At 35.6% G+C, this 24452-nt stretch overlaps 1 protein-coding gene across 5 annotated transcripts in view; it reads left to right on the forward strand.

Annotated features, from left to right (window-relative positions):
- Window positions 1–24452, forward strand: part of DPY19L1 (dpy-19 like C-mannosyltransferase 1) — a 95418-nt gene that overhangs the window by 57486 nt on the left and 13480 nt on the right. For 4 of the 5 annotated variants that reach the window (XR_009053323.1, XM_057733210.1, XM_057733211.1 and 1 more), the window contains 8 exons: window positions 3582–3668; window positions 5759–5818; window positions 6369–6449; window positions 11804–11905; window positions 16897–16968; window positions 18931–18980; window positions 23263–23287; window positions 24132–24251. Coding sequence is in view for 4 of the 5 variants with exons in the window: in XM_057733210.1 (XP_057589193.1) it covers window positions 3582–3668; window positions 5759–5818; window positions 6369–6449; window positions 11804–11905; window positions 16897–16968; window positions 18931–18980; window positions 23263–23287; window positions 24132–24251 (597 nt within the window). In the remaining variant the exon portion in view is untranslated. The remainder of the gene's footprint in view (window positions 1–3581; window positions 3669–5758; window positions 5819–6368; window positions 6450–11803; window positions 11906–16896; window positions 16969–18930; window positions 18981–23262; window positions 23288–24131; window positions 24252–24452) is intronic. The other variant, XM_057733212.1, reaches the window with a different exon arrangement.

Consider the following 24452-nt stretch of genomic DNA (forward strand, 5'->3'; position numbering starts at 1 on the left):
GAATTTTCCCTGAAGGTTTGACAAATTTTGCCTGTTAAACTATATGGACCTGTTATTTTCTTTGTGGACAGATTTTAAATTAGTGATCTAAGTTATTTAATGATAGTGGGACAATTTATACTTTTTTCTTAAGTCATTTTTTAGTAGTTTTATGTTGCTAGGAATTTTCTCATTTCATCTCAGTTCATTCATTGACATGAAGTTGTTCACAGTGTTTTCTTATTTTTTTAATCTGCTAAAATATAGATACTCAAAAAAGTTATAGATACTATAATTTGTAACATCTCTCTTTCATTCTGTATGTTCTAAGTTCTCAATTTTCTCAGTATAATACTCTTCAAATTTTATTCTTCACATGTAAATCAACTGATGTTTTTTAAGCACCAGTTGTTTGTCAAACATTTCCTAGGCCCTTAGGATACAACAGTGATAAAAACAACTTAAAAAATTTCTTCCATTGTGGAGCTTATATTCTAGTGTACATAGAGAGAAATAAATCAAATCTATAAGGTAAACAATATTTAAATGGGAGTAAGCACTATTATGGAAAACAAAGCAGACAAGGATGGTGAGATGTACTGAGTAGGTAGGGGAGGTTGTAATGTGGGAAAAGAAAGCCTCACTGAGAGGGTTACGTGGGGATAGATGAGGGCGCATCCGTTAGGTTAAAAGAAGCAGCACGCGTAAGTGCTCAGAGGTGGGGGTATACTGGTGTGTTCTAGAATCTGCAGAGTGTGGTTGGATTAGAGTGAGAAGTGAAAGGGTCATTTGAAAAGATGTCCCAGAGGTTAGCAGGCAGACCCTACAGGTCGTGTAAATATTTGAAAGGATTTGGTTTCCCCCTGAAGTGGGACTAATCAAAGCCCTTGGAGGATTTGAGCAAAGACGTTACCAGAGTTGGGAATAGACCCCAAATATCTCTCTGGACCTTTAGCACCTCCTTTCTTAATACTATCTTGTATTTCTCTTGAATACCCTTGGCAGTGCTTTACCTGATTCTGGTTATGAATCTGTTTATTCAAAGGCATAGTATTTTGCTAGTATTTGCCAGAATTGATTGGGAAAATTTTAGAGTTGGATTTTACATTGTGGCACTTAAGGAAAAGGCTGTTGTCATAAAATTTTGAGAATTTGGTTACTTACCCATTTGAGATAGGCTGGGACCTGGAATCCTCTACTGGAGAGCTTGCACCTGGACAAAGGTTTCCTTGAGCAATAGGATACAAAGGAACTTTAAGTGACTAGAATAACTACACCATGCACAGTTGGGGCAATTATGAGCAGTAAGATACAAAAAGGCCACACGCTTAACGACAAGTTTTTGAGGTGCTAAGAGCAAAAAGCAGGGTGCTGCGCACCATCCCTGCACATAGCGGCTCCCAGGAGGTGGACAGACCACTTCAGTTAGGCCTCCTGCCCAGCCCATGGGTCCACCCCCATTATTACCCCACTTAAGGTCCCACGCAGCTCCTCTCCTGGAGCAGGGGAGGGTGCCTTTTTCTTGCTTTTGCTCCTTTGTGCTGCAACATGAGCCCTGATTAAGCTTTGCCTGAAATTCTCATCTATTTCTGTTGATTAAAGCGTACAAGGACCTGGGTCAGTAACATTTAGTAAGCATATAAGAAAAAAATAATACTAAATTCATTCCAAGCATGCAAGAATGTCTTATTATTAGAAATCATGTTAACATAATTTATCTCATTAATAGATTTAAAAAAGACTAACAACATGCCTGTTTCCTTTGGTATTGTAACAGCATTTGATGAAAGTCAACATCTAGTCCTGATTTTTAAGCTCTTAATTAAATGAAAATACGTGGATATTTCATTGAACCTTTAATACACACATATGCTTTAAACCAAAAGCTAGTATCACACAAAATGATGAATCAATAGAACTGTTCCCATGAAAGCCAGAAACCTGACAAATATGCCCACTGCCACTCATAACATTGTTGCATAAATATTAACTAATACAACTGACTAAAAAAATAAGAGTTTCAAAAATAGGAAATGAGGTAAAGGTATCATTGTAAATGATATGCTTTTGAATACTTAAAAAACCCAAATTAATAAACTAATTACTACTAGAAACAATGAAAGTTTATATTCATTTATGTATATTTAACATAACTTTTCCAAATATAAAAAATCAGAAAATATGAAAAGATTTTATACAGTAACAACACAAATAATATACACTGAAATAAACTTAATATGCAGGATCTACGTGAAGAAAACTTTGCGCTTCTGATGTATGTAAAAGAACACAAAGAAATGGAAACAATGTATTATTTTCAGATCTAAAGATTCAATATTGGACAGATGTAACTAAAATATAGTGCAATATACATTATAGAATAAAGCAATTCTAATAAAAATGTCAATTTTTGGAACTTAGGCTGATTATAAAATTCCTATGGAAATTTATATATGTAGATCATATATAATGGATCATATATATGTGGATCATATATAAAATTTATAAGTTTTATAATTAAAACTTCTGGAAGAAAACATGGATTATTTTATTTTTAAAGGCTTCTCTAATAATGGAGTTAAATCCTGAAGATTTACAGGAAGTGAGTGATAAACTAACATAAAAGTTTAGAAGACAATTACAATAGAGAAATACCACAAAGAAAGATAAAACTGAACTGGGAAAATACTTATAACGTGTTTGCTTGGTAAGGAGCTGTGCTCTATAATGTATGAAAAGGGTGCTTAAGAACAATACCAAGACCCAATAGAAAAATGTGCACTAGGAATAGGCAGTTCATAAACACACAAAACAATATAAGCAGTAAATAGAAGAAAAGATGCTATGTCTCGCCCACGAATAAAAGAATGGAAAATGAAACAATGAGGCAACATTTTCTTTCTTTCTTTTTTTTCGGGATTAGATTGGCAAATATTTAAAAGAACAATACACAGTGTTGGCAGGAGGGTGTATCAGCAGGAATGCTCATGCCCTGTTGGTGGAGAGTACAATATTCTGTATGGAAATTTGTCAGTATTTTCTCAAATTTTAAAATGTATGAATCCTTGATCCATTTATTCCCTGATGGTAATTTATCCCATAAATGTGTTGACATGTATATAAGATATATACATAAGGATGTTTCTCACAGCAGTGTTTGTAATAAAAACAAACAACAAAACAAAACAAAACTGGAAAGCACTTAAGTGTTCGGAAGTAGTCAGGGGACTGGTTAAAGAAATTATAGTACATCTCCAGAATGGAGTACTTTGTTCAGTTATGCAACAGAATGAATTAGATTGGTTTGAATTGATTTGTAAAACTCTTTGAAACAGATTAAGAGTAAAAGCAAGTAATAGCATAGCTTCTGGGTCAAGTTTCCATTTGTGGCTTTTAACAAATTATAAGCTAGAATTTGTACGTGTGAATGTCTGTAAGGATGTGTAGGAAATTGGTGGTGGTTTTGAAGTGTGGCATAGAACACAGGCTGCTTTCCTATTCTTGAGTGGCTTGAATTTCGTTTATCATGGGCATGTGCAATTTTCAGAATAAAAATCTTTTTTTTTCTATGTATTAATTATATTTTTCTTGGATTTTTCCAGATTTCTCTTGCACTTTGTTTTGTTTTGATGTTTGGAAACTCAATGTTATTAACTTCTTATTATGCTTCCTCTTTGGTAATTATTTGGGTAAGTGTACCTTACGTAAATGTCTATTTTTGAAACTAATGGTTTACCTATTTCTTTATCACTGGCTTGAGATGCGTGAGGGATTTTTCTACAAGAACTCTTTCAAGTGTCTTATTGAATTCAAGTGTTTATGTGCGATAATATATTTGTTATCACTTCCAAAGAAACACAACAAAGTTAATACTGAAAAACATAGTGCTTTACGTTGTAGTCCCAATCTGTCCTTTCTCTTTTCTCATCTTTCTGTCACCAAACTTTTGGTCCTAGGGTTCATTTTAGAATGGTTTCTATGCTTTCCTCTTTTTCTTGTTTCCTCCCTTCTTTCAGTGTTATCCTATTCCTGCTCCACTTTCTGGCCCCGCTTTCCTCCCTCTGGCATCTCGTAGCAGTCTCTCCTCCTTGTGAGCAGAGGCTTGAAGCCTTGGTTTTTTAGTTTTTTCCCCTCGTGTCTATTTGTATGAATTATTCAGATAGTTTAATCAGGTGATGATTCAGTTATATTTTGCTAGATCACTACCAAGAACGGATTTAGATTATGGGGAGACTGTCTTATAGAATTAGAGCAAAAGGTAAAAAGGTCATCTAAGTGCTTCTGCCACATTTGGCAGGGTGGCTTTCTAAATATAAGTCTCTCTAAATGTAAGGGCTTCCAGAGGTAGTTACTCCTTTTGTCAGTGGATTACAATGCTTCGCAAACCTGAGAGGAAAGAAATTAGTCCTTATACTTAACGTGCATGTGCTTTAGTACTGGGCTGGTTTCTTGAAGACGAAAGCATATTGCACGTCTTAATTGAAATGTACTCTACTTCTTGAATAATCATTTAAGTAATTCAGATCATTTTGTCTATTTTGATTTCTAGAACCCATTTACAAATTTCTTTGATTTTACAAGTAATATATATTTAAGATGTGTTTCCCAAGACTATGCCTCTTCTCAATCTGGGCCACCACCCTCTTCAGGTTGTGTGGCTTGAGTCTACTTGGGCACAGAAATTAGCAGTTAGCACGTGGTGATGCTGTGTTTTCAACAAAGACAAAAAAACTCATTAATTGAGTTGCTGTGCTTTGAGATTAGTGATAGTTCTTACAGTCCTGAATTCTGTTTGTAGTTAGGAAATGTGACAATGGACTCATTTCTATATTTACATGTGTACATGGGGAAATCCTGCTATTACTCAGGGTAGAGTACTGATACATGATTTTTGGTACTTGTGTACAGGGAAGCCATTGGATGGAAGATTGCCTATCAATAAAATGTAATCTTAAGTACATTTTGCAGGAAATTTCCCTTCAGTTCTGTTGAGCACCTACAGTGTGTCAGGTTTCCTACTAGGTGCTTGACACTGAGGTGTGTCTCAGGTATGGATTAAGCATTATGCATATTTCATGTATTTTGGTGTATAAAAATAAATGATGGCAACAGTTACAGAATATAGCATGATTCTGCATATTTAACTATAAACAGACATTTGCCTGTTTTTATTTCTGGTTATCACTTTGAAACCTTAATTGTAACACATTTTGTGTTCTTAGATATTCAGAAACTTCTGAAAAGATTCGAGTTCATGTATTTATGTTTTGATCTCTAACCACATTTTTGCCAAGTTTGAAGTAGATTTAGATCTGTATAGGTACTATGCTTTGGGAGTCCATTATGTACCTGGAAAGAAATAAGATTTGATAGAGGAGAAGTACTTAGTTGATCTGTTAAAAACTCATTTGTAGTTTATTCAAGGAGTTAGTAATATTTAACTTCAGGAAAATCTTATAACTAAAGACACCTGTCTAAAATTCTGAAATTATTATATGCTTCTTGGTTCTTAGGTAAATCAGAACCAGTCATAGAAATCAATCATAGAAACTTACATATGGAGCTTCTGTTTTCAGCTTTACAAAGTGACTGACCTAAAATACTCTGGACAAAACAGGGATTCTTGAAATCAGATGAGCTTGTGGTGATTCTATGTGAAATATCAAAAGTGTGCTGAATTTTAGATTCTTGAGAGTCTTATTATTTAGAAGTATTTTTTTGGTACCTGAATTTGTGTCTATAAGTATTAACTGTATGCTATGTTATTTTCTCCATGCAGGGTTTACTGGCAATGAAACCACATTTCCTGAAAATAAATGTATCTGAACTTAGTTTATGGGTAAGAATCAGTCTATTCGAATGTTTTTCCTTCTTTAAAATATATCATTGGTTTTATGTTTTACTTTCAAGGAACTGGTCTATATAATGCAGGGGATCTAACAGTTTTATAATGTATTAGGGCCCAATTTTAATGTGCCAAATTGCTCTTTTAGTGAAGTAAGTTAAGATTAGTATTGGATAGGTAGTTAAAGAATTTCAGTTTTATGTATTTTACTACCCATGTTTTTTTCTGAGGAGCAGTGCATGTGTGAGAGACTGTTAGTAGAAGGGGAATTTAATGGCAATTGATGTATAAATCTCCTATAAAATATATTAATTTTGATAACAAGATTGTGTATATTTTTCTTTTTGGTGTTAGCCCCTGGAGTAACATTCTTTATTTTAATATAAGGTGTTTTTTTGTTTTTTTTTTTAGCATTTTCTCTTGGATATAGAGATAATTACTTCACATGTGATTAAAGCATTATTTTTTTCTTCCTAGGCTATGTCTATGCAATAGCTGTGTGATGCATCAGTTTAGTTTTGTTTTGCTATATTTTTTTTTGTAGGTTATCCAAGGATGTTTTTGGCTATTTGGAACTGTCATACTCAAGTATTTGACATCTAAAATCTTTGGCATTGCAGATGATGTAAGTGCATTTTTGCTTAAACTTGAAAGACTTGAAATAAATCAAGCAGGCAAAGAATGAGTTGCTAGAGTTGTTAAAGTGCCACTATTTAAGCCAAATTCTAAGGTGAAGTCTATTCACCTGTTATTTTATCTATTTACTATAATAGAAAGTAAATGTGGCTATAGTATAGCTATAGTCTGTTCTCCAAAATTAATTTCTTGACGCAACTTTCTTATTTTATTGGTTTTTCTGTATCACGAAGATTTTAAAATTTTAAGGTAAGAAAGCAGTAGAGACTTAAGTTCAGATTTTAAGGCCTGTACAGTCATTTTTCTATGGTTTCTTTAAAATCCCCTTTTGTAACAGATAAAGATGCCACCTTCAGAGCCTCTTAAACAATAGATCATATTATAGACTCATTCTTTTTTTCTTCCAGTTTTCTGGTCAGTGCTTGTGAAAGATTTATTTATAAGCCTTTATTGGTAGTTTAATCCAAGTTAGTCTTATTAAGAGACATTTTTATTACTGTTATCTGTTCTGCTTTTTTTTTTTTGGTATTTGGGTAGGAGAGATAATAAAATGAGAAGAGTTCTGCTTTATAATTGTAAAGATTCACCCTATCTATAATTTTGCTTTGCTTATTTTATTTTGATGTTTTGGTAAGCACATTAATTAAATTAAAAGAAAGAGCAGGACACCAACCAACATGGAAAGAGTAAAGTAAACCACATATTCTTTCCCATCATTTATTTTAATTGACTATCTTTCTTGCTTCTGTAATAGATTAAAGTTGTGAAACTGAGTTCTGTGAAGTTCTGGGACTTCAAGGATGCTTTGGTGGGGTCCATCTACTTCCCAGTCCCCCTGACAGCTCCTCTTCACCCAGGGTAGTCTAGCTTTAATCGCTTACATAGTGGACATTCATATAGGTTTTCATATGAACAAAGGAATTGTTTGCTTAAAAAAGATTGAAAAACAACTGGGCTATTAAAAGGGTGGTCTACCACCTGTGGAAAGATATTTTAAAAGTTTAAAAGTGTAGCCTAAAATGCATTTATTTATTTATTCAGTCATTCAATGTACCTCCTATGTGCCTGGCAGTAGAATGCATCCTGGAGATACAGAAGTGAATAAGATGTGGTCTAGTGGGAGATAAGAACAATTTCTAGCAACTATAATATGGTGTAATGAAAGCTCTAATAAAAATAAGTGCAGAGTGGGACTTCCCTGGTGGTCCAGTGGTTAAGACTCCATGCTTCCACTGCAGGAGGCACGGGTTCTATCCCTGGTTGGGGAACTAAAGATCCTGCATGCTGTATGGCATGGCCAAAAATAAAATAAAAATATAAAATAAAATTTAAAAAGTTCAAAGTGTATTTTTAAAAAATTCATTAAAAAAATAAGTACAGAGTGCTGTAGGAATACATAGGAGGAGTCAGGAAAGGCTCCTAGAAGTCAGCTGTGAAGATGAGTGCTAAAAAGTGATTGAGTCAGCCAGGATGCAGAGACTAAGCAGGAAGCGAAGGGAAATAGCCCAAGTCCTAGGTTTATAGAATCTGTCTACTCACCGGGGAAAGATAAGCCAGTTAAAGTGTTAATTCAGGTTAAAGTGACTATTGTCATTTCTATCATAGCCTGATGTTGCACAAGGGCCCCCTGCTCCCCTCCCAAAAAAATGCTGTACAAAGTTTTCTCCAAATCAGAAATAAATTAGTTGCAGCTTTAGCATTGCTAGAAATCTGTAACATTGATCAAGGACATCAGGTCATAAATTCTTAATTTTGACATTGGTCAAAGGAAGAGAATGGCAAGGCCACACAGCTCTTGGAAAGCATTTCCACCTACCCTTCTCCACTTCCTGTCCTTTAGGAACCCAGTGAGGCATTTCTCCGTCTATCCTGGATTTCCCATCCTTGCTCCTATCAACACTCTTCTTGGTAAAAACCTGATGTTGTTGTTTGTCAGGGAAGCTCAGTACTTAGTGCCCCAAGGTTTTTATTGGGGGCTGGTGACCTAGGCACCCTCTGCCTAGCACGTTATCAAAATTCCAAACTCCCAGAAGGAATGTAGGTGTTCGGTATAAGCCACTATTATCATTTATGGTGGTGGGAGCCTTCCAGAATCTAAGTTCCCTGATGCCAGCCAAAGGTCAGCCTTGCAAGCAGGTTTTTCAAAGGATCCCCTTCAAACCTACTGTGTTAACTCTCATCTGAACATCAGGTTTGTCTCATCTATTCCTTTCTGCCATGTCCACCTTCTGGATCTTCCATGAATATGCATACCACCTCCCAGTCATAGATTTGTAGAGAGCTTGGGCTCTCTTGGGTCCCCCAGTGTCTGTGGACAACTTTCCAGTCCACCAGGGATGTGGGAACTTATCTCCCCTCATTGATTGTCTCCTTTTCTGAATCTGTTTAAGATGTGTAGCTAGTCTGCCAGTCTGCTCTTCACCAAACCAGTACTGTAATCCTAAGCTGGCAGAGCTGTGAGCTTCTGCCTTTCATTTCCTACTGTTTGCTGCTTTTATTGACAGTGCATAGATTTTTTGCTCTCTGCCCCCAAACAAGTCAGCTCCTTACAGTAGCACAGGTTCTGCTTTTCATGGCTAGCCCCACCTAGGTAGGACCACTGGGCTGACTGAGCTGAGGAAGCAGTGGTGATGTAATGGTGGGTGGGAGCAGCCAAAGCAACAATGCCACAGACTCCCACTGCTTTCACCCAGAGTTCATCAGTTTTTTTATGAGTGTGTGTTTGTCCATTCATTTTCCTTTTGATCAGTTTCTTGAACCTAATATAGTTTTTGACAGTTTTGTCCAATTTCACAGTTTTTATTGGAAGAGGGGATTTACTAACTTCTTCCTCTGCCATATCTGGAAGTCCCCATATTCACTGATTTTTGAGTGTTGATCCAACCTTGTATTTCTCACATAACCTCACTTGTTTACAATGTATTAGTTTTTCTAAATATTGCTGGATTTGGTTGGCTAATATTTTTAAGGACTTTTGCTGATAGTTATGGGGATATAAGTCTGTAGTTTTATTTTCTTGTAATGTTTTTGCACGATTTTAGTTTCAAGGTAATGCTAACTTCCTAAAATTATTGAAAAGTGTTCAATCTCCTATTTTCAGTGAGAATTTTTGTAGAATTGATGTTATTTCTTCCTTAAATGTTTGTTAGAATTCGACAGTTAAGGCCTCAGGATCTGGAGTTTTGTTCACGGGAGGATTTTATACTACAAATCCACTTTCTTTAGGAAGTTATTGGTAGTTTATGTGTTTAGAGGAAACTCACCCGTTTCATGTATGTCATCAAATAGATCATGTTTTTTTTAAATTATTGTAGGATTCAGTTAGTGAAAAATTCTTATTGAAAATTTTTGCATATATGTGAAATTGTCTTTTATGCTCTTTAATTTTCCATATTTGGATTTGGAATCAATATTACATTAATCTATAAAGAGCTGCTTTTTACTTTTTTGATATTTTTTCTACTTTATTAATATTTTCAAAGTATCACTTTTTTAAAGTCCTTTTTGGTTTTGTTATATTTCTCTTTGTAATTGAATTCCGTCATCCTCATTTCTTTTCTTCTCATTTCTTTGGAATTGTTCTGTAGCTTTTTCTGATGCTTGAGGGAGAGTGCTTGGCTCTTTTGTTTTCACCTCTCTTATATTCTGATAAATGCATTTTGAATCTATAAATTTCCGTATAAGTAGTACTTTTTTCTGTGTCTTACAGATGAACTATTGTGTGATTTTCTTTCTTAATCTGAAGATAAGTTTTATGTTATTTAGTTTCTAGCTGAAAGAATTTTTAAAGCCTGGTTATCATGTTCCAATTTTGCTGCATTTATGATTAGAAAAAAATAATTTGCATTATAGAAATTCATTGAAATTTACTGTAGAATAGGATGTGAACGTTAAAAAATTTTACTTGTGTTTGAGATAACCTGTAGTCTCTATTTTTGAAGTTTGTATTCTCTGTTTGTGAGCTTATTATTATTCAGATTTTATGTTAACATCTATCTGCTTTTTCTACTTTAGAGGGAAATAGTTAACATTTCCAATGAAATGTTATTTTTTTCTTCCTACAGGTTTTTTCAGTTGTGCTTTTATGCACTTTGAATCTATACTCAACTGCAAATATGTTCATGATATGTGTAAACTTGCTTTGCTGTTTGTTTTATTAGCATATAATGTAATTTTTGTTCTTTTTTCACATATTTTTGTTTGAATTTAGTTTTGTGAGACATTACAATTGCTAACCCAGATTTCTTTGATTCATTTTATCTGGTATATCCTGTTCTCTTCTGTTTTCAACTTTTCTGTATACTTTTATTTTAAGTATGTCTTTTGTAGACAATATTATACTGAATTTTTTTCCCTTAAATCCAACTTGAGCATCTGTCCTTTAATTAATGAATTTAAGCTCTTTACATTTATGGCAGTTATCATTATATTAGAACTTACTTCTTTCATTTTATTTGAGATTTTCCAACCATTTTGCTTTCTTTTTAGGTTTTTTTCCCTTTCATTGGATAGGTAGTTTACATATGCTATTTTAGGTCTATAGATTCTCCCTGTTGATTTCTAAAACTTATCAGCATACATTTCTTCCCCAGGAGACAGAGCATTTGAGATTCTTCAGCACATCCCACCACCCTTTAGTTCCTACTCACTCCCTGACCACCACCCCCACTTCATTTATGCATTGTTTAGGGTTTTAGTCATGATTTGTTTCAGGTATAATTTATCCCCTTTCCTATGGTTCTTGCTCTTTTAGGCAATGATGGATTGAAAGTTTGGCAGATGTTTTCTCATTTGTTAAATGAAAACAATTCCAGCTTCCTCATGGATAGTGGGTGAAGTGATATAGGTGTGAGCAGCGCTCGGTGGCTTGTGAAGTATTACACAGATGCTGACTGTCAGTCAGAACGTGTTTTATTCCAAGGCCTATCCATTTTCTACTTTTTTCAAAAAGTCTTTTCAGTCCCCTTTCAGAAATCTGAATGAACGTTTGCTTTTCTTTATCACACATTGCCGCTTTGTGATTGACAGATGCCTGTGTGTGTTACCAAGCCCACCTGATACTGTGTAGTGTATTTCACCAGGTTTAACGCCTTGAGCAGGGAAAACCCAAAAATAAAAGCCTTTGGAATGTTGATGATGGAGTGTGGAAGGCAGGGTGGTGTTGTAGCTATCACTTGTCAGCAAAAGAAGGGAGACTGAAGTTGGAGGGTCCAGAAGCAGCCAGGTGTGAGAACAGCGAGCTCTGTCATGCCGTGGAAACTATTTTTAGGTACTATTAAGATTAAAATGTGTTATTACAATATATGGCATAATCTAATGGTACCTCCCTTTATTCATTACTAGGCTCATATTGGCAACTTATTAACATCAAAATTCTTCAGTTACAAGGATTTTGACACTTTATTGTATACCTGTGCAGCAGAGTTTGACTTTATGGAGAAGGAGGTAAGATGTGATTTCTCCTTTTCTTTCCTTAGGTTTTGGTCCATTCATTTTTCATAAAGGTACTCTGTTGCTCAGATTCTTACCTCTGTGCTCTTATCTCAGTTTGAGGGAAAAGGAATACCTGGCAGCTTAAAGGAAGATGTTCCTATTTACATTAGTACAGCTTCCTGAAATATATGGTCCTTTTTCATTTTAATAATTTAGAAACATCCATTCAGTCTAGCAGTAGTTTTTAGGATGAGTAAATACAGAGGCATTTCAGGTCACCTCTTTTTTAAGGATAAGCATTAATTCAGTGAAGCTCTCAAGCTTTTAGGTTTCCACTCACTTTGTGGTTGTTTGTTTGCATGATCTCATTGCTTTGAAATATCATTGAATATAAGTTTTTAATTCTGACAACATCTTTCTTTCTCAAACTGTATTCAGGTGTTTAGAAGGAAACCAGAGAGTAGTTTAGTGGATTGTGAGACAGAAGTCTGCAATATTACTTGATGTTCTTGAACAAATGACTCTCATTTTTTGAGTTGTAGCTTACTAGTCTCTGGTAGTATGCTACAAATACATGTTGTGAGGATGAAAGGAGATACATGGGAAAGTACTTTGATTTTTTAAGATATTTTATATTTAATACTATTTTGCAATGCTTTGTGAGCTAGTTTGGTTAAACAGACATGTGTATATATGTCTTTTTTCACACCACCCATGGGGCCTGGATTTATGATGATATTTTATTATCTGAGACGTTTTTCTTCCAACCTATGTGTCTGTCTGTGTGTCTGTGTGTGTGATACTGGCCAACAGTCCTCTGGTGACACGTTCATTTTTCCCAATCCCCACTGGGTCAGCCCGTGTCCTGAATTACAGACCAGTGGAGGAGAGTGTGCCACATAGCCCACCTATCAGTGAGACATTCTGAGTTGAGCCTGTCCTGCAGATGCACTGTTTACTCCACTGACCAGTCAGTCTTAATTTCCTGTGTTCTGGCAAATGGTTTTGATACATAATGGCTGATAAAAAGCATACAAATGATAGTGCTGAACCTGCTGAAAGAAACTAAGGAAAAATATCTTGCAAGACATTAAAATGCATGCTTATAGCAGATCAAGACTCTTTCAGGAAGGTGGTAAAGGAAATAGACTATAGACATCAGCAGAGAAATTAGGACTCATTGGAAATCCTTTAACATTATTGAGGATATACACGCCGCTGCAACCTGAGAGTGTGAAGCATGTATGTGATATAAGAAATTGTTAATTACTGAGGCATAAGTATGCTGTCCGTCACTTTGAAGAAAATGGCAAAGCTGTGTTCAGCCTGCCATTGCTCACCTCCATAGGTGTCCTCGCCCCCTCACAGGAACCGTGCTGTAGAGACAGAGGGTAGCGCCAGTTCCGGGAGGGCATCTGTCGTGTGGCACATCCACATGGTGGGAAGAGGAAGGAATTTAACATGATATCACCCTGATATGGAAAGACACTTAAGGCGTGTGATGGGATGAGCAAAATGGTCTGGTCTGTTGACCTATAATTAGCACACATAAATAGAGTGGGAGGCCAAAATTTTAACAGTGGTTTTTTTGGTGGAGCAAGAATCAGTGGTTAACTTTTTTTGTAATTTGCATCTTCTAAATTTTCTATAATAATCATGTTTTAGTTGTGTTGTGCTATTAAAAGAAAGTAAAAACAGTGAGGGGGATCTTTGCCTTTTAGATATGAAGATGGAAAGAAACAGTAAAGTACAAGGATACCAAGACAGGAACATTATGGCCAAAAACAGACAATGCTGGATAGACCCATGTGTATGTCCTTAACTATGCTTATGTGTATGTACTTAGTATGCAATGAAGAGAGCACCACAGATATCAATAAATGGATTAAAATATGCATTGTTTCATGAATATTATTTGAAAAATTGAATTGGGGTGAGGAGTCAGATTAAAGCCTTATATCATATTCGACACCAAACTTCATTTCAGTTAATGTGTTAAATATAAATGAAGCCTGAAAAATTAATTTGAGAAACATTTCAGTGAATATTAACTTCATTTTTTAATGAGCATAATGTGAGTTGCAAAACATATGAGAATGATTAATAGATTTGTCTGCATTTAACTTAAAACATCTATACATTAAATATTATAAAAATTAAAAAGCAAATGACTAACTGGAATGATTCTTACCATAAATATAATAAATGAAACTAGAGATTAATATAATTAGTATAGGAGCTTGTTCAAATCAATTAAAAAAAATAACCAAGGGCTCTCACCCTTTCCCAGCACCAAAAACACAACCCCACGCCTTCCCCCCCCACATATGCAGAAATGGGCAAAGGATGTGAACACACAGTCCATCAGGGAGGAAATGCTGATAACTGATTAAAATGTGAAATTCATTGTCACATTTATTTTTTCTCCATTTTCTAGTTTTCACAATGAGCATATATAACTTTTATGCTTAGAACAAAATCAACAATTTTAAGAAATATTAAAATAATATAATTCTAATAGAAACACACTCGCAGGCGCACACACACACACACACCTCTAACCGTGTGGTTTGTTTCCTTTGCATATGTTCTTGTGCATACCCTCTCTCTGGTGTATCTTTTGGCACTGAGGGAGTTTTATAATTTTGTTTCCTTTGTATTAACACTTGTATATATTAACCTTAGTCTCTTCATCAGTTTCCTCCTGAGAGTTATACTGAACTTAGCTAGTCATTTCTTGCCCCTTGCCTATTCCCACCCATTTCTAATTTATTGTAATACTATAATCAGGGAGATTATTTTACTTCTTATATACTCTCCTCCTCTTACCCCATTTTTAAGAGTTCCATTGTATCTTCATTGTCAGCACATATAACCTCTCATACTGTTTGGTCACCTTTATGTGCCCAGCAGTGTCGTAGTTCTGTAGGTCATTGTTTTCAGCGCTCACTACAAGTTCTCGGATTGAAGAACACATTTCTTGGCTGTGTGAAGCTTGCTCTCCAGTGGATTCCTCAGGAAGGGCTCATGGGAACAGTAATCCCTGAATTTTTACATGCTCAAAATATATATATATATATATATTTTTTTTTTATTATTTATTATTTTATTGCCTGTGTTGGGTCTTTTTTTTTTTTGCTGTGCGCGGGCTTTCTTCTTAGTTGCGGTGAGTAGGGGCTACTCTTTGTTGCGGTGCGCGGGCTCCTCATTGCTGTGGCTTCTCTTGTTGCGCAGCATGGGCTCTAGGCACGTGGGCTTCAGTAGTTGCAGCACATGGGCTCAATAGTTGCGGCTCACGGGCTCTAAAGCGCAGGCTCAGTAGTTGTGGCACACGGGCTTAGTTGCTCCGCGGCATGTGGGATCTTCCTGGAGCAGGGATCCCACTCATGTCCCCTGCATTGGCAGGTGGATTCTCAACCACTGCACCACCTAGGAAGCCCCTCAAAATATTTTATCAGTGGCTTTTATGTGTGAAGGTCATTTTGGCTAGATACAAAATCTTTGGCTCACATATCTTTCCTTGAGTATCCCAAGTAAATTACTCTAGTATCTTCTGGTCTAAAGTGAAGTGTTGCTATGAAAATCTGATGCTAATGTTATTTTCTTTTTAAAAGAAATATTCAAAAAACACCTTTTAAATAAACTTTTGAAATATAATGTTAAAATTGTACTCTTTATTAAATTTTGTTAAATACTTTTAACACAATTTTGACATACTTCCTTTTTAAGGTAAACATCTGTTATATTTATTGTTAGCAAATGTCTAATTTTTAAAATAATAAAGTAGTTTTAGGGGACTTCCTTGGTGGTCCAGTAGTTAAGACTCTGCACTCCTACTGCCAGGGGCTGGGGTGAGGATTGTGGGGAGGGGCGCAGTTTCAATCCCTGGTCAGGGAACTAAAATCCCGTGTGCCATGCAGCACGGTCAAAAAAATAAGTAAAATCTGAAAGTTTATATCTATAAAAAGAATACTTAGTTATATGATTTTTGCATAGGTTAAAACATAACTTGAAAATTACAAAACAGAAATATATTTATGTATTTTAAAATAATTAGTAACATGCAAATATTTATAAAGGTAAATAGTAAAATAAAAACGTAAAAATTCTCTTTTTAATGGGATTTCTAACTCATGAAGAGTGCATTTTGTGTAATGAATTATCAAAATTACTTGTCTAATACAGATTAGTAAGTGAGAAAATTAGACTAAGGAGAGGGAAATCAGAAAATGCTACTTATAGTATACTTTGTAAAATTAAAATGTAGCAGTATTTTTAATATGGTTGAAGCTAGACTTCTCTTTATAAACATATTGGGGAAAGCATACATCATTTTACTTAATGATACAAGATTGTTTTTGTGAGGGAAAGTGTTGGTAATAAGGAAATAAATTGCAATTTAGAAATTTCAAGCCCAGGGTTGTTTAAGGCTAATCTCAAATTATTGAGAGGTGTATAGAATTGCAATGTACAGGGCTTTTTTAGTAAAAAAAAAAAAAAAAAAAATTCTGTAGTTTTTTATCTGTTACCAAAGAAAATGTAAAAATGTTTTTATTCCTCTTGTAAACATTGGTCATTATTGTGTATGTTTTTATGTGTGTGTATCTGGAGATCACAGTTATGACTTTTATCCTAGATAAAATGCACAGTAAAGCTCATGACATTTAAAGGAGTTTTGCTGACCCGAGGTGAATAATATGTTGAGCTCTCTAGTTAGAAAAGTAGTGTGCAAAAGTGAACCGTAATCTTTCTAGTTACGTTTTACACTTATAAGTGTTTGGAAACTGTATTTGTCATTGTTTTCAACTCAACGTTTTGGGGAAGTTTGTTTCTTTGGAAATGCATCTTTATTTTTACATTAGGAGTCAGTGGGTAGATTGGACCCTAGATGGGTGAATGTTCATGTTTCTTTACTAACATGTTTTAAAATTCACTTGGTTTGTGATTTGAAATTTCATTTGAAATAACATTTTCCTCTAACGAAACATCTCTCTGAATTTCAGACTCCGCTGAGGTATACAAAGACATTATTGCTTCCAGTTGTTCTTGTCGTGTTTATTGCAGTCATTAGAAAGGTAAGTCTATCACTTAAGAGCACTTTCTCATAATAGAACCTTTTCTTATTTCTTGGTAGTAATTACATATACTAGGCTGCATGTTAATCTAGTACAATATTTTATATAGATTTATTGAAACACATTCTGTATTTTCTTGCTAATAGCCTTTGATGAACATTTATAAGCCTTAAAAATATTGTGCTGGTTGCCCACATAAAGTAAACCTAGGAAGAGGATGCTCAAGTTTTGATAGTTATGTATTTTGAAAGATAGGATAAGAGAGATCATATTGACCCAGATACAATTGTTTTTGCTTATGTAAATTATTACTGGCTCACTTTTAACTTTTATGTAATAGTTCCTTAAAATATTTAATATATGCCTTTCTAAGTCATTTGTGAAGTATTCATTAACTTCTGGATAGAGTTTATTATTAATCAAAAGAAAAAATGGAATATTAACAGTATGTTACTATACTTGATAAAATAGACTCCCAACTTGGCTTTGATAATGAAATTTTAAGTCCACGTATAAATCAGGCCAGGGAAGTTCCAATCTTTAGTAAAGAGTGGTGTAATATTCTCTCTTTCTTTTCTTTTAAGAATTAGTGAACTTGAACTCTGTAACTATAAGTGTTTTAGGAGAATGAATTGGGATTAGTCTGTAATTGAAAACTAAGTGATAGACCCTAAAAGTTTTCTGATTTGTAGTTATTATTCCTGTGTTAGTACAGTGTCATATATTTGTAGAGTATTCTGTACTTTAATTATTATTCACATCATATATTTATAATCTCCCAAAACATTTCATATGCCTTATTTCAATTGGTTCTTCAACAGCATTGTGGGGTACAGAGATATTATTATTTCCATTTTGACATGTGCAAAATTGGAGGGTCAGGAGGTTGTTACCAGCCTTACCTCATGTCTATTAAACAAGCAAGAGAAGAGTGAGAATCAGACTGCGCCTTTACCCTCCTCACTGGGCGTTATAGAATAGTATTCAGCTTTGTAGTCTCACAGCCCTTTTTAAGTCTTGTCAGTTTATGGTTAGTCAGTTTCTGCTGTATGCCAGGCTCTGTGCTCTATGCTTCCTTTGCTTTCTTTATATGGGTGTGCACCCAGTAGGTAATAAAAAAATACTAGATGCAGGCAATCCAGAAGGTATTAAAAAGGTAGCAACCTGGGTGGCTAGAGATGATGAAAATGACTAGATTGGGTTAAAGAGACTGGGATGTTTGATGTAAAGAAGAAAGACTTAAATGGAAAGAGGACAATTCTTTTCAAAAACTTAAAAACCTATGACTTGGAGATAAGATTATACTCATTTGGCTTCTTAAAATTATGGCCAATTCTAAGAGTTAGGCCTTTGACCAGCCTTGATCTGGACTGATTAGGAAAGTGTTACAGATTTAATCAGCAGCTAGGTGGTTCTTCCAAGGGCTGAATTAAAACCTATCGGGCAGTGTCACAGAGGACCTCCACATTGGGGATCGGATTTCAGATTAGATGACCTCCCCGTGACTGCTAAGTATGAAAGCGTGGTGTTTAGTTAGTTGTGCTAATCAGTCTCTGAGCCAGCTTTTCAGTTATGTGTGTGTGTAGTTAAGGAGAGGCATTGCCAACAACCCGGGTGCGGCAGAATTCACTAAAGGTGAATTGGAAGCCAAAAGGTCAGGTTTCAAGACCCTTCTTAGTTGTTGTCCACCTTTAGGGAGATCATTTAATCCTTCTGAGCCCGTTGCTCATTTATAAAATGAGGATAATAAAACCTACCTGAACAGGGTTGGGCATAGATATGATGAAGTACTGTACAAATGTAAGATTTTGTTGTTGTAATTACTATTTTCTAAGTTACTTCTTATCTCCATACTTCTATATTTTTAAGTAAGTAAAAGTTTGAAAGTTTAGAAAATATATTATTTGAAATTTTCTTTTTCCCAATACAGCCGTTATAAACTGTTTAAAAATCTATTTGCAGATTGTTAGTGACATGTGGGGTGTCTTAACTAAACAACAGACACATGTAAGGTAAATATGCCATTAATGATTTTGTTACCGCCTCTGTTTATTAAGTAGATATTTACAGTGTATTAATTTTATAGTTACATGTTGTACCCTCAACATTTGATAATTGTTTCGATGGTTGCCATCCCCCTTCTGTGCTTTTCTCATTGTTCCCTATCTATGCAGAGCTCAGCACATCACTTGTTCATTCCCCAAACTGCATCCAGTATGATCTGATCTAATCTATACTTGAAGGACACAGCTTTGTGCTTCAGTTTGGCAGGGAAAACAAATTACTCTGTTGATGGTTTTAGAACCAACGGACAGCCTTTTGAGAGAAGATCAGGGAAATGTAAAAGTGGACCCATACTTCACTTTTTACATAAAATAAATTGCAGATGGAGCAAAGATTTAAATATAGAAAAAAAGAAAGTCACAAATAAACCAAGAGATTATTTTTATAATTTTTGGGTTAGAGGGACCTTGTTAAGTATGACATAAAACCTATAAGCTAGAAGGAAAGATTGACAAGGTTGACCAGATGAATTCTTTGGTTTGGTAGAATACTGTAAGCAATGTTCAAAGAAAAATACAACTTGCGGAAAATATTTGCAAATTATGACAAGGGACTAATGACCATCATACAGAAAGAACTTCTATAAATTAATAAGAAAAATGCTAAAAACCCATTTGAAAAATGAGTGAAGATACAAACAGGCAATTGAGAAAAAAAAAATTCCCATTTTCCCTTTCCCACTACACTCATGTCCCATAGGTCTCCTTTCTGCTCTTTGACCATGACAAGTGGTTTCCTGCCTCTGCAGTTTTGCAGTGGTTGTACCCTAATGGCCCCTGCTTCCCACAGCCTGGGTTAGTATGACTCACTCCTCTAATCCTTGCTTAAATGCAGCCTCCTTCAAGAAGCCTTTCCTGCCCATCATTTCTGAGTAGATCCCTTGTCTCCTGCTTGTTATTCTCCACCATCACATTCTTTTTCTTTCTCTCAGCATTTAGCGCCATGTGTACTTACATACTGATGTGTTGCCTGTATCTCCTGGATGGGGAGGGGGTCATTTCTATTCAATTCAGCAGTTTTTATGCAGTGCCGGGCACATAGGAAAGAATAGTACTTGAGTGAGTAAATATTTATGCACAACTTACAGATACATGAAAAAGTGCTCAATCCCATAATAAAGTGAAAACCTTTTTACTTACCAACTTTGTAAAAAGTAACGCTACCCATTGCTTGCAAGGGTGGGAGGAAGTGCATGGGAGGGCAGTTTGACAATACAAGCAAAACATACAGTGGGCCTGTCCTTCAACCCAGCAATTTCACCAGTGCAAATGTATTCCCTAGAAATGCTCACAGAATTGCAGAGATAATGGTACAGAGTTGCCCATTGTGGTGGTGTGTGTAATGTGGAAAATGAGAACAACCAAAATATCCACTAGTATGTGATTGGTTTAAATATGACCCAGCTGTAAAGTGGAATTCTTTATGGAAGTATTTCATCATACATCCTTGAATTTAAAAAGTACAAAACATATAAAGGATGATTACACTTTGTTTAAAATATGAAGATTTTGTGTGTATATTTGTACATAAGAGGGATATGGAAGGATAAAACTTGTAACTATTTGAAGTATGGGATTGAAAGATGAAGTAAAGGAAGTTTTAATTCTAATTTAATTCTTCTGTGGGATTTTTGGGGGGAGCAGATTTTGTTGAGTTTGTGTGTCTATATGTTTTCTTTTATAACACATACAGCCTTATATATTGTCCTTTCACCTCCAACCAGTGGTAAATTATTGCACGCACTCTTGAGACAATCCTTCTTCTCATTTAGAAACAATTTACTGTAACTGTGTCCTTGCTTCTACTTGATGCCTTTGAGGGCTGGGGAAAAAGAAAAAGCTGCTGTTATATAATGGCAAAATTTCTCTTCAATTGAGATGAAATTTTTTTGAGAACTCAGAAAGGGGTTACGGTTATAGGTATAGTTATGCAGCTCTGGAAGAGAAAGGTGAAATTTTTCATAGAAACAAAACAGTCTTTTCCATAATAACGCAAATGTAGAAATAATTATAGAAAAGCACTGAGCTTCATGGGGCTTTCAATTCAGGTAGGATCAGAGCTTTTTGGAAAGGAGAATGGCACACTGATATTTCATTTTACGTAAGTACCAAAGTCATATGCCAGTATAAAAAGGGGAGGAGTAGGATATACATTTTAATTCTCAAGATGTGAGTACCAGTATCTCCTTTATTCAAGGACCTAGGGGGTAGAGTAGGATAGAGACAGCATGATGAAGTAGAAAATATATTGACTCTGAAGCCAGCCCATATTTCGACCTGGCTTTGCCACTTACTAGCTCTGTGACTTGCTTTCCTTAGCTGTCAGCTGGGATAATAAATAGTTTTAAGATCAGAGTTAATGGAATATAATGTTCATGTTAACATTCTAGATGCTCTAGATAATTTTTGGTAACTGATAATTTTTACTTGGCATGAAAGAAGAATAAAAGAGGATCCATTTCACTTCATTTGCCCAGTATTCTTACTGTTTGCTAATGCATCAGTATTTTTGAAACCAAATCCTCAAATCAGATTGTGTGCTACCTAGATTAGAGGTTAATTGAATCATTTGTTCATTGATTCAAAAAAAGCAAAAAGATTGAACTCTGTGCTAGGCATTGTTCTAGGTCTTAGAAATATATGAGTGTTTAGGATAGAGAAGGTATGTGTTATTAAGTCACACAGCTGTGTCTCTGATCCAGACTTCTCCCTTGAACTCCAGATTTACACATGACTCCCTGTTTGCCACCTCTACTTGGGCGTCTAGTGAGAATCTCAAATTTTGTGAACACAATACTGAGCCTCTGAATGTACTTTCCTGTCAGCACGCTTCTGCTGCATCTTCCTCATCTCATTTTCCTCCTCGCTTTCTCGCCTCTAATCCTGCCGTCTTTGCTGGTGGCCTATCCAGGAGCCTGCTGCCATGAGGGCTTGCTGTCTGTCCTCTCTGCCTCAAGTGCTCTTCTTCCCCGAGGGATCCTCAGGCTCAGACTCTCATCTCCTTCAGGCTTTGCCCAGAAGTCACTCAGTTGGTGACCACAGTGATTAACATAGGCCATCCCGGTCACCCAGCACTTCCTGCATCTTTTATCCTGCTTCCTTTTCCCCCCACAGTATTTATCACCATGTGATGTGTGTTTATTTGCTTTTTGCTTGTCTCCTTCAACTTATATGTATACTCTGTGAGGGCACAGATTTTTTTCCATCTTGTTTACTGCTCAGTGCTCAATGAAATTGAGTGGATGGATGGATTTGTACCCAGTCCTCCTGAAGGGTTAATTTTAGTAAGGAGAGACAGATGATAATAAAGTAAACCAATAAGTGAAAATTTCATTTTCTATGAGAGGATAAAACAGAGAAATGGAGTGGGAGTGATGAAGGTAAGGGGCACTGCATATGAGAGTCAAAGGTGACTGATGTTTTAAGGTGTGAAATTAGTCTAGTGTGACTGGAGCACAGTAGGGAACCTGGTAGAAGAGGAGTTTCAAGGATGAGAGGTGGGGACCTTAGGAGGACTATGTGTAGTGTGGTAAGGATTTGAGAGTTTATTCTAATTACAAAACAAAAATCCCACAGCCAACTGGAAAGTTTTAAGTAAGGGAATGGCATGCCTGTATTCCCGTTTTCAAAAAGTTGCTCTCACTGCTGTGATAAGACTCAACATGGGGTCAGGGTGTGGAGAAGGGGACCAGGCTGAGACATGGGGAGAATATGTGGGCCTATAAAGATGTATCCTTTCTTAGGAAATTAAAACTGTCAAGCAAAGCTAAAGGTGGCATTGTGTGGCTCTTTTCATATTCCAGAGCGGCTGCTGAAAAAAATCTTGTGGCTTCCTAAATTGTCTCTATAGCAGCTATAGTTTATGGGGGGAGCTGAGGGACCGCTGGGGACAGGAAGTAGGGGTAAGGGACTGTGAGGGCTTCAGAGTTTCTTTTTGCTCCCTACTTTGCCAGGATGTTACCAGTGAGGTATCTGATACACAGCAGCCAGTGAGCCTTGTTGGCCTAATAAATATCTGTGTAGTCAGACATGTGGGATATGCAAAGTAAACTACATTAAAAGACTGTAGCACCAGTTTTGGTTTATAACTCTTAGTTATTTTGATTTATGTGTGTGTTCCGAGGGAATATTATAGAAGTTGTAAAACTTATATTTGTAAGATAAAAATGTGCATGACTGAAGTAAGTTCTTCAGTAATGAGTCAATGGTAGTATTTCTTTTTCCATTTCAGAAAACACCAGCTTGATCATGGAGAGGTAAAGACTTAATATCACCAAAATTTGCCTTGTTTTAGTGTTTGTATATATCTGAACTTTTCTTTCTAGTTCCATTTTCTAACGTTATTGGTAAGTCACTACTTGACTTCAGAATAGGCCTGTATGTGTTTCTACAAGAATACAACAATCATGACCATTCATTTGTTAAAGCAAGTAGGTAGGAAACTCATTTGGGCCACTCTGATTATCCTTACAGTAATAGCAGTTCATTGCTGGAGCCCATTTAGATACATATGCAAAGTATCTTTTGCATGATTGGAGATCACTTTCCTTTCTGCTCACCTTGCCCTGAGCCTCAGAGATGTGACTGGTTGGTGTTCCCCATCTCCTGGTGATTCAGCCTATGTTTGTTTGTTTGTTTGTTTTAATTGATGTATATTGACATGTTAGTTTCAGATATACAACATAATGATTTGAATTTGCCTACATTGTGGACTGATCACATGTCTAGTTAACATCCATTACCATATATAGTTACTCATTTTTTTTTCTTGTGATGAGGACTACTCTGTTAGCAATAGCATGGTGACTGTAGTTCATGACACTGTATTTCATATTTCCACCTGGTTCAGAAATGTGGGCTTTGTAAATCCCAGGCTTGATTCTGAGCAGAATTATAGGACCACTTGTCTTAGGGACTTTATACTTTTAGCCCTCTAATAAAATTGAGAAGTTTGAAAGTGAATTTTAAGACTTGTTTATTTCAGAAATCAAAATATTGTTACTAAGAAAAAGTTCCCTTTTCTATATATTCACCAATTTAACAATATATTCTTAAACTTCACAAATAGTAGGAGTAAAAAATACTTTCTCTTTCTTTTAGCTGGTTTATCATGCATTGCAGCTATTAGCATATACAGCCCTTGGCGTTTTAATTATGAGACTAAAACTCTTCTTGACACCTCATATGTGCGTTATGGCTTCCTTGATCTGCTCAAGACAGGTGAGATGATTGTTATGTTGGCATTATAGCTGCCATGATAGTTTTTACCCCAGCCCTTGTTTTTGAGTGGCCCTAAAATCATTAAATTATCCAAAATTCTTTAAATTGTTATAATTAAAGTTCTTCATGGTTTTGTACTAATCTTTCCTAAAGGGTAAGGCCAAAGCAGATCTCTATTCTTTTACCTTCTAAAAATAGTCC

The sequence above is a fragment of the Hippopotamus amphibius genome, chromosome 4 (genome assembly GCF_030028045.1).
Source record: "Hippopotamus amphibius kiboko isolate mHipAmp2 chromosome 4, mHipAmp2.hap2, whole genome shotgun sequence".
Taxonomy (NCBI): domain Eukaryota; kingdom Metazoa; phylum Chordata; class Mammalia; order Artiodactyla; family Hippopotamidae; genus Hippopotamus; species Hippopotamus amphibius.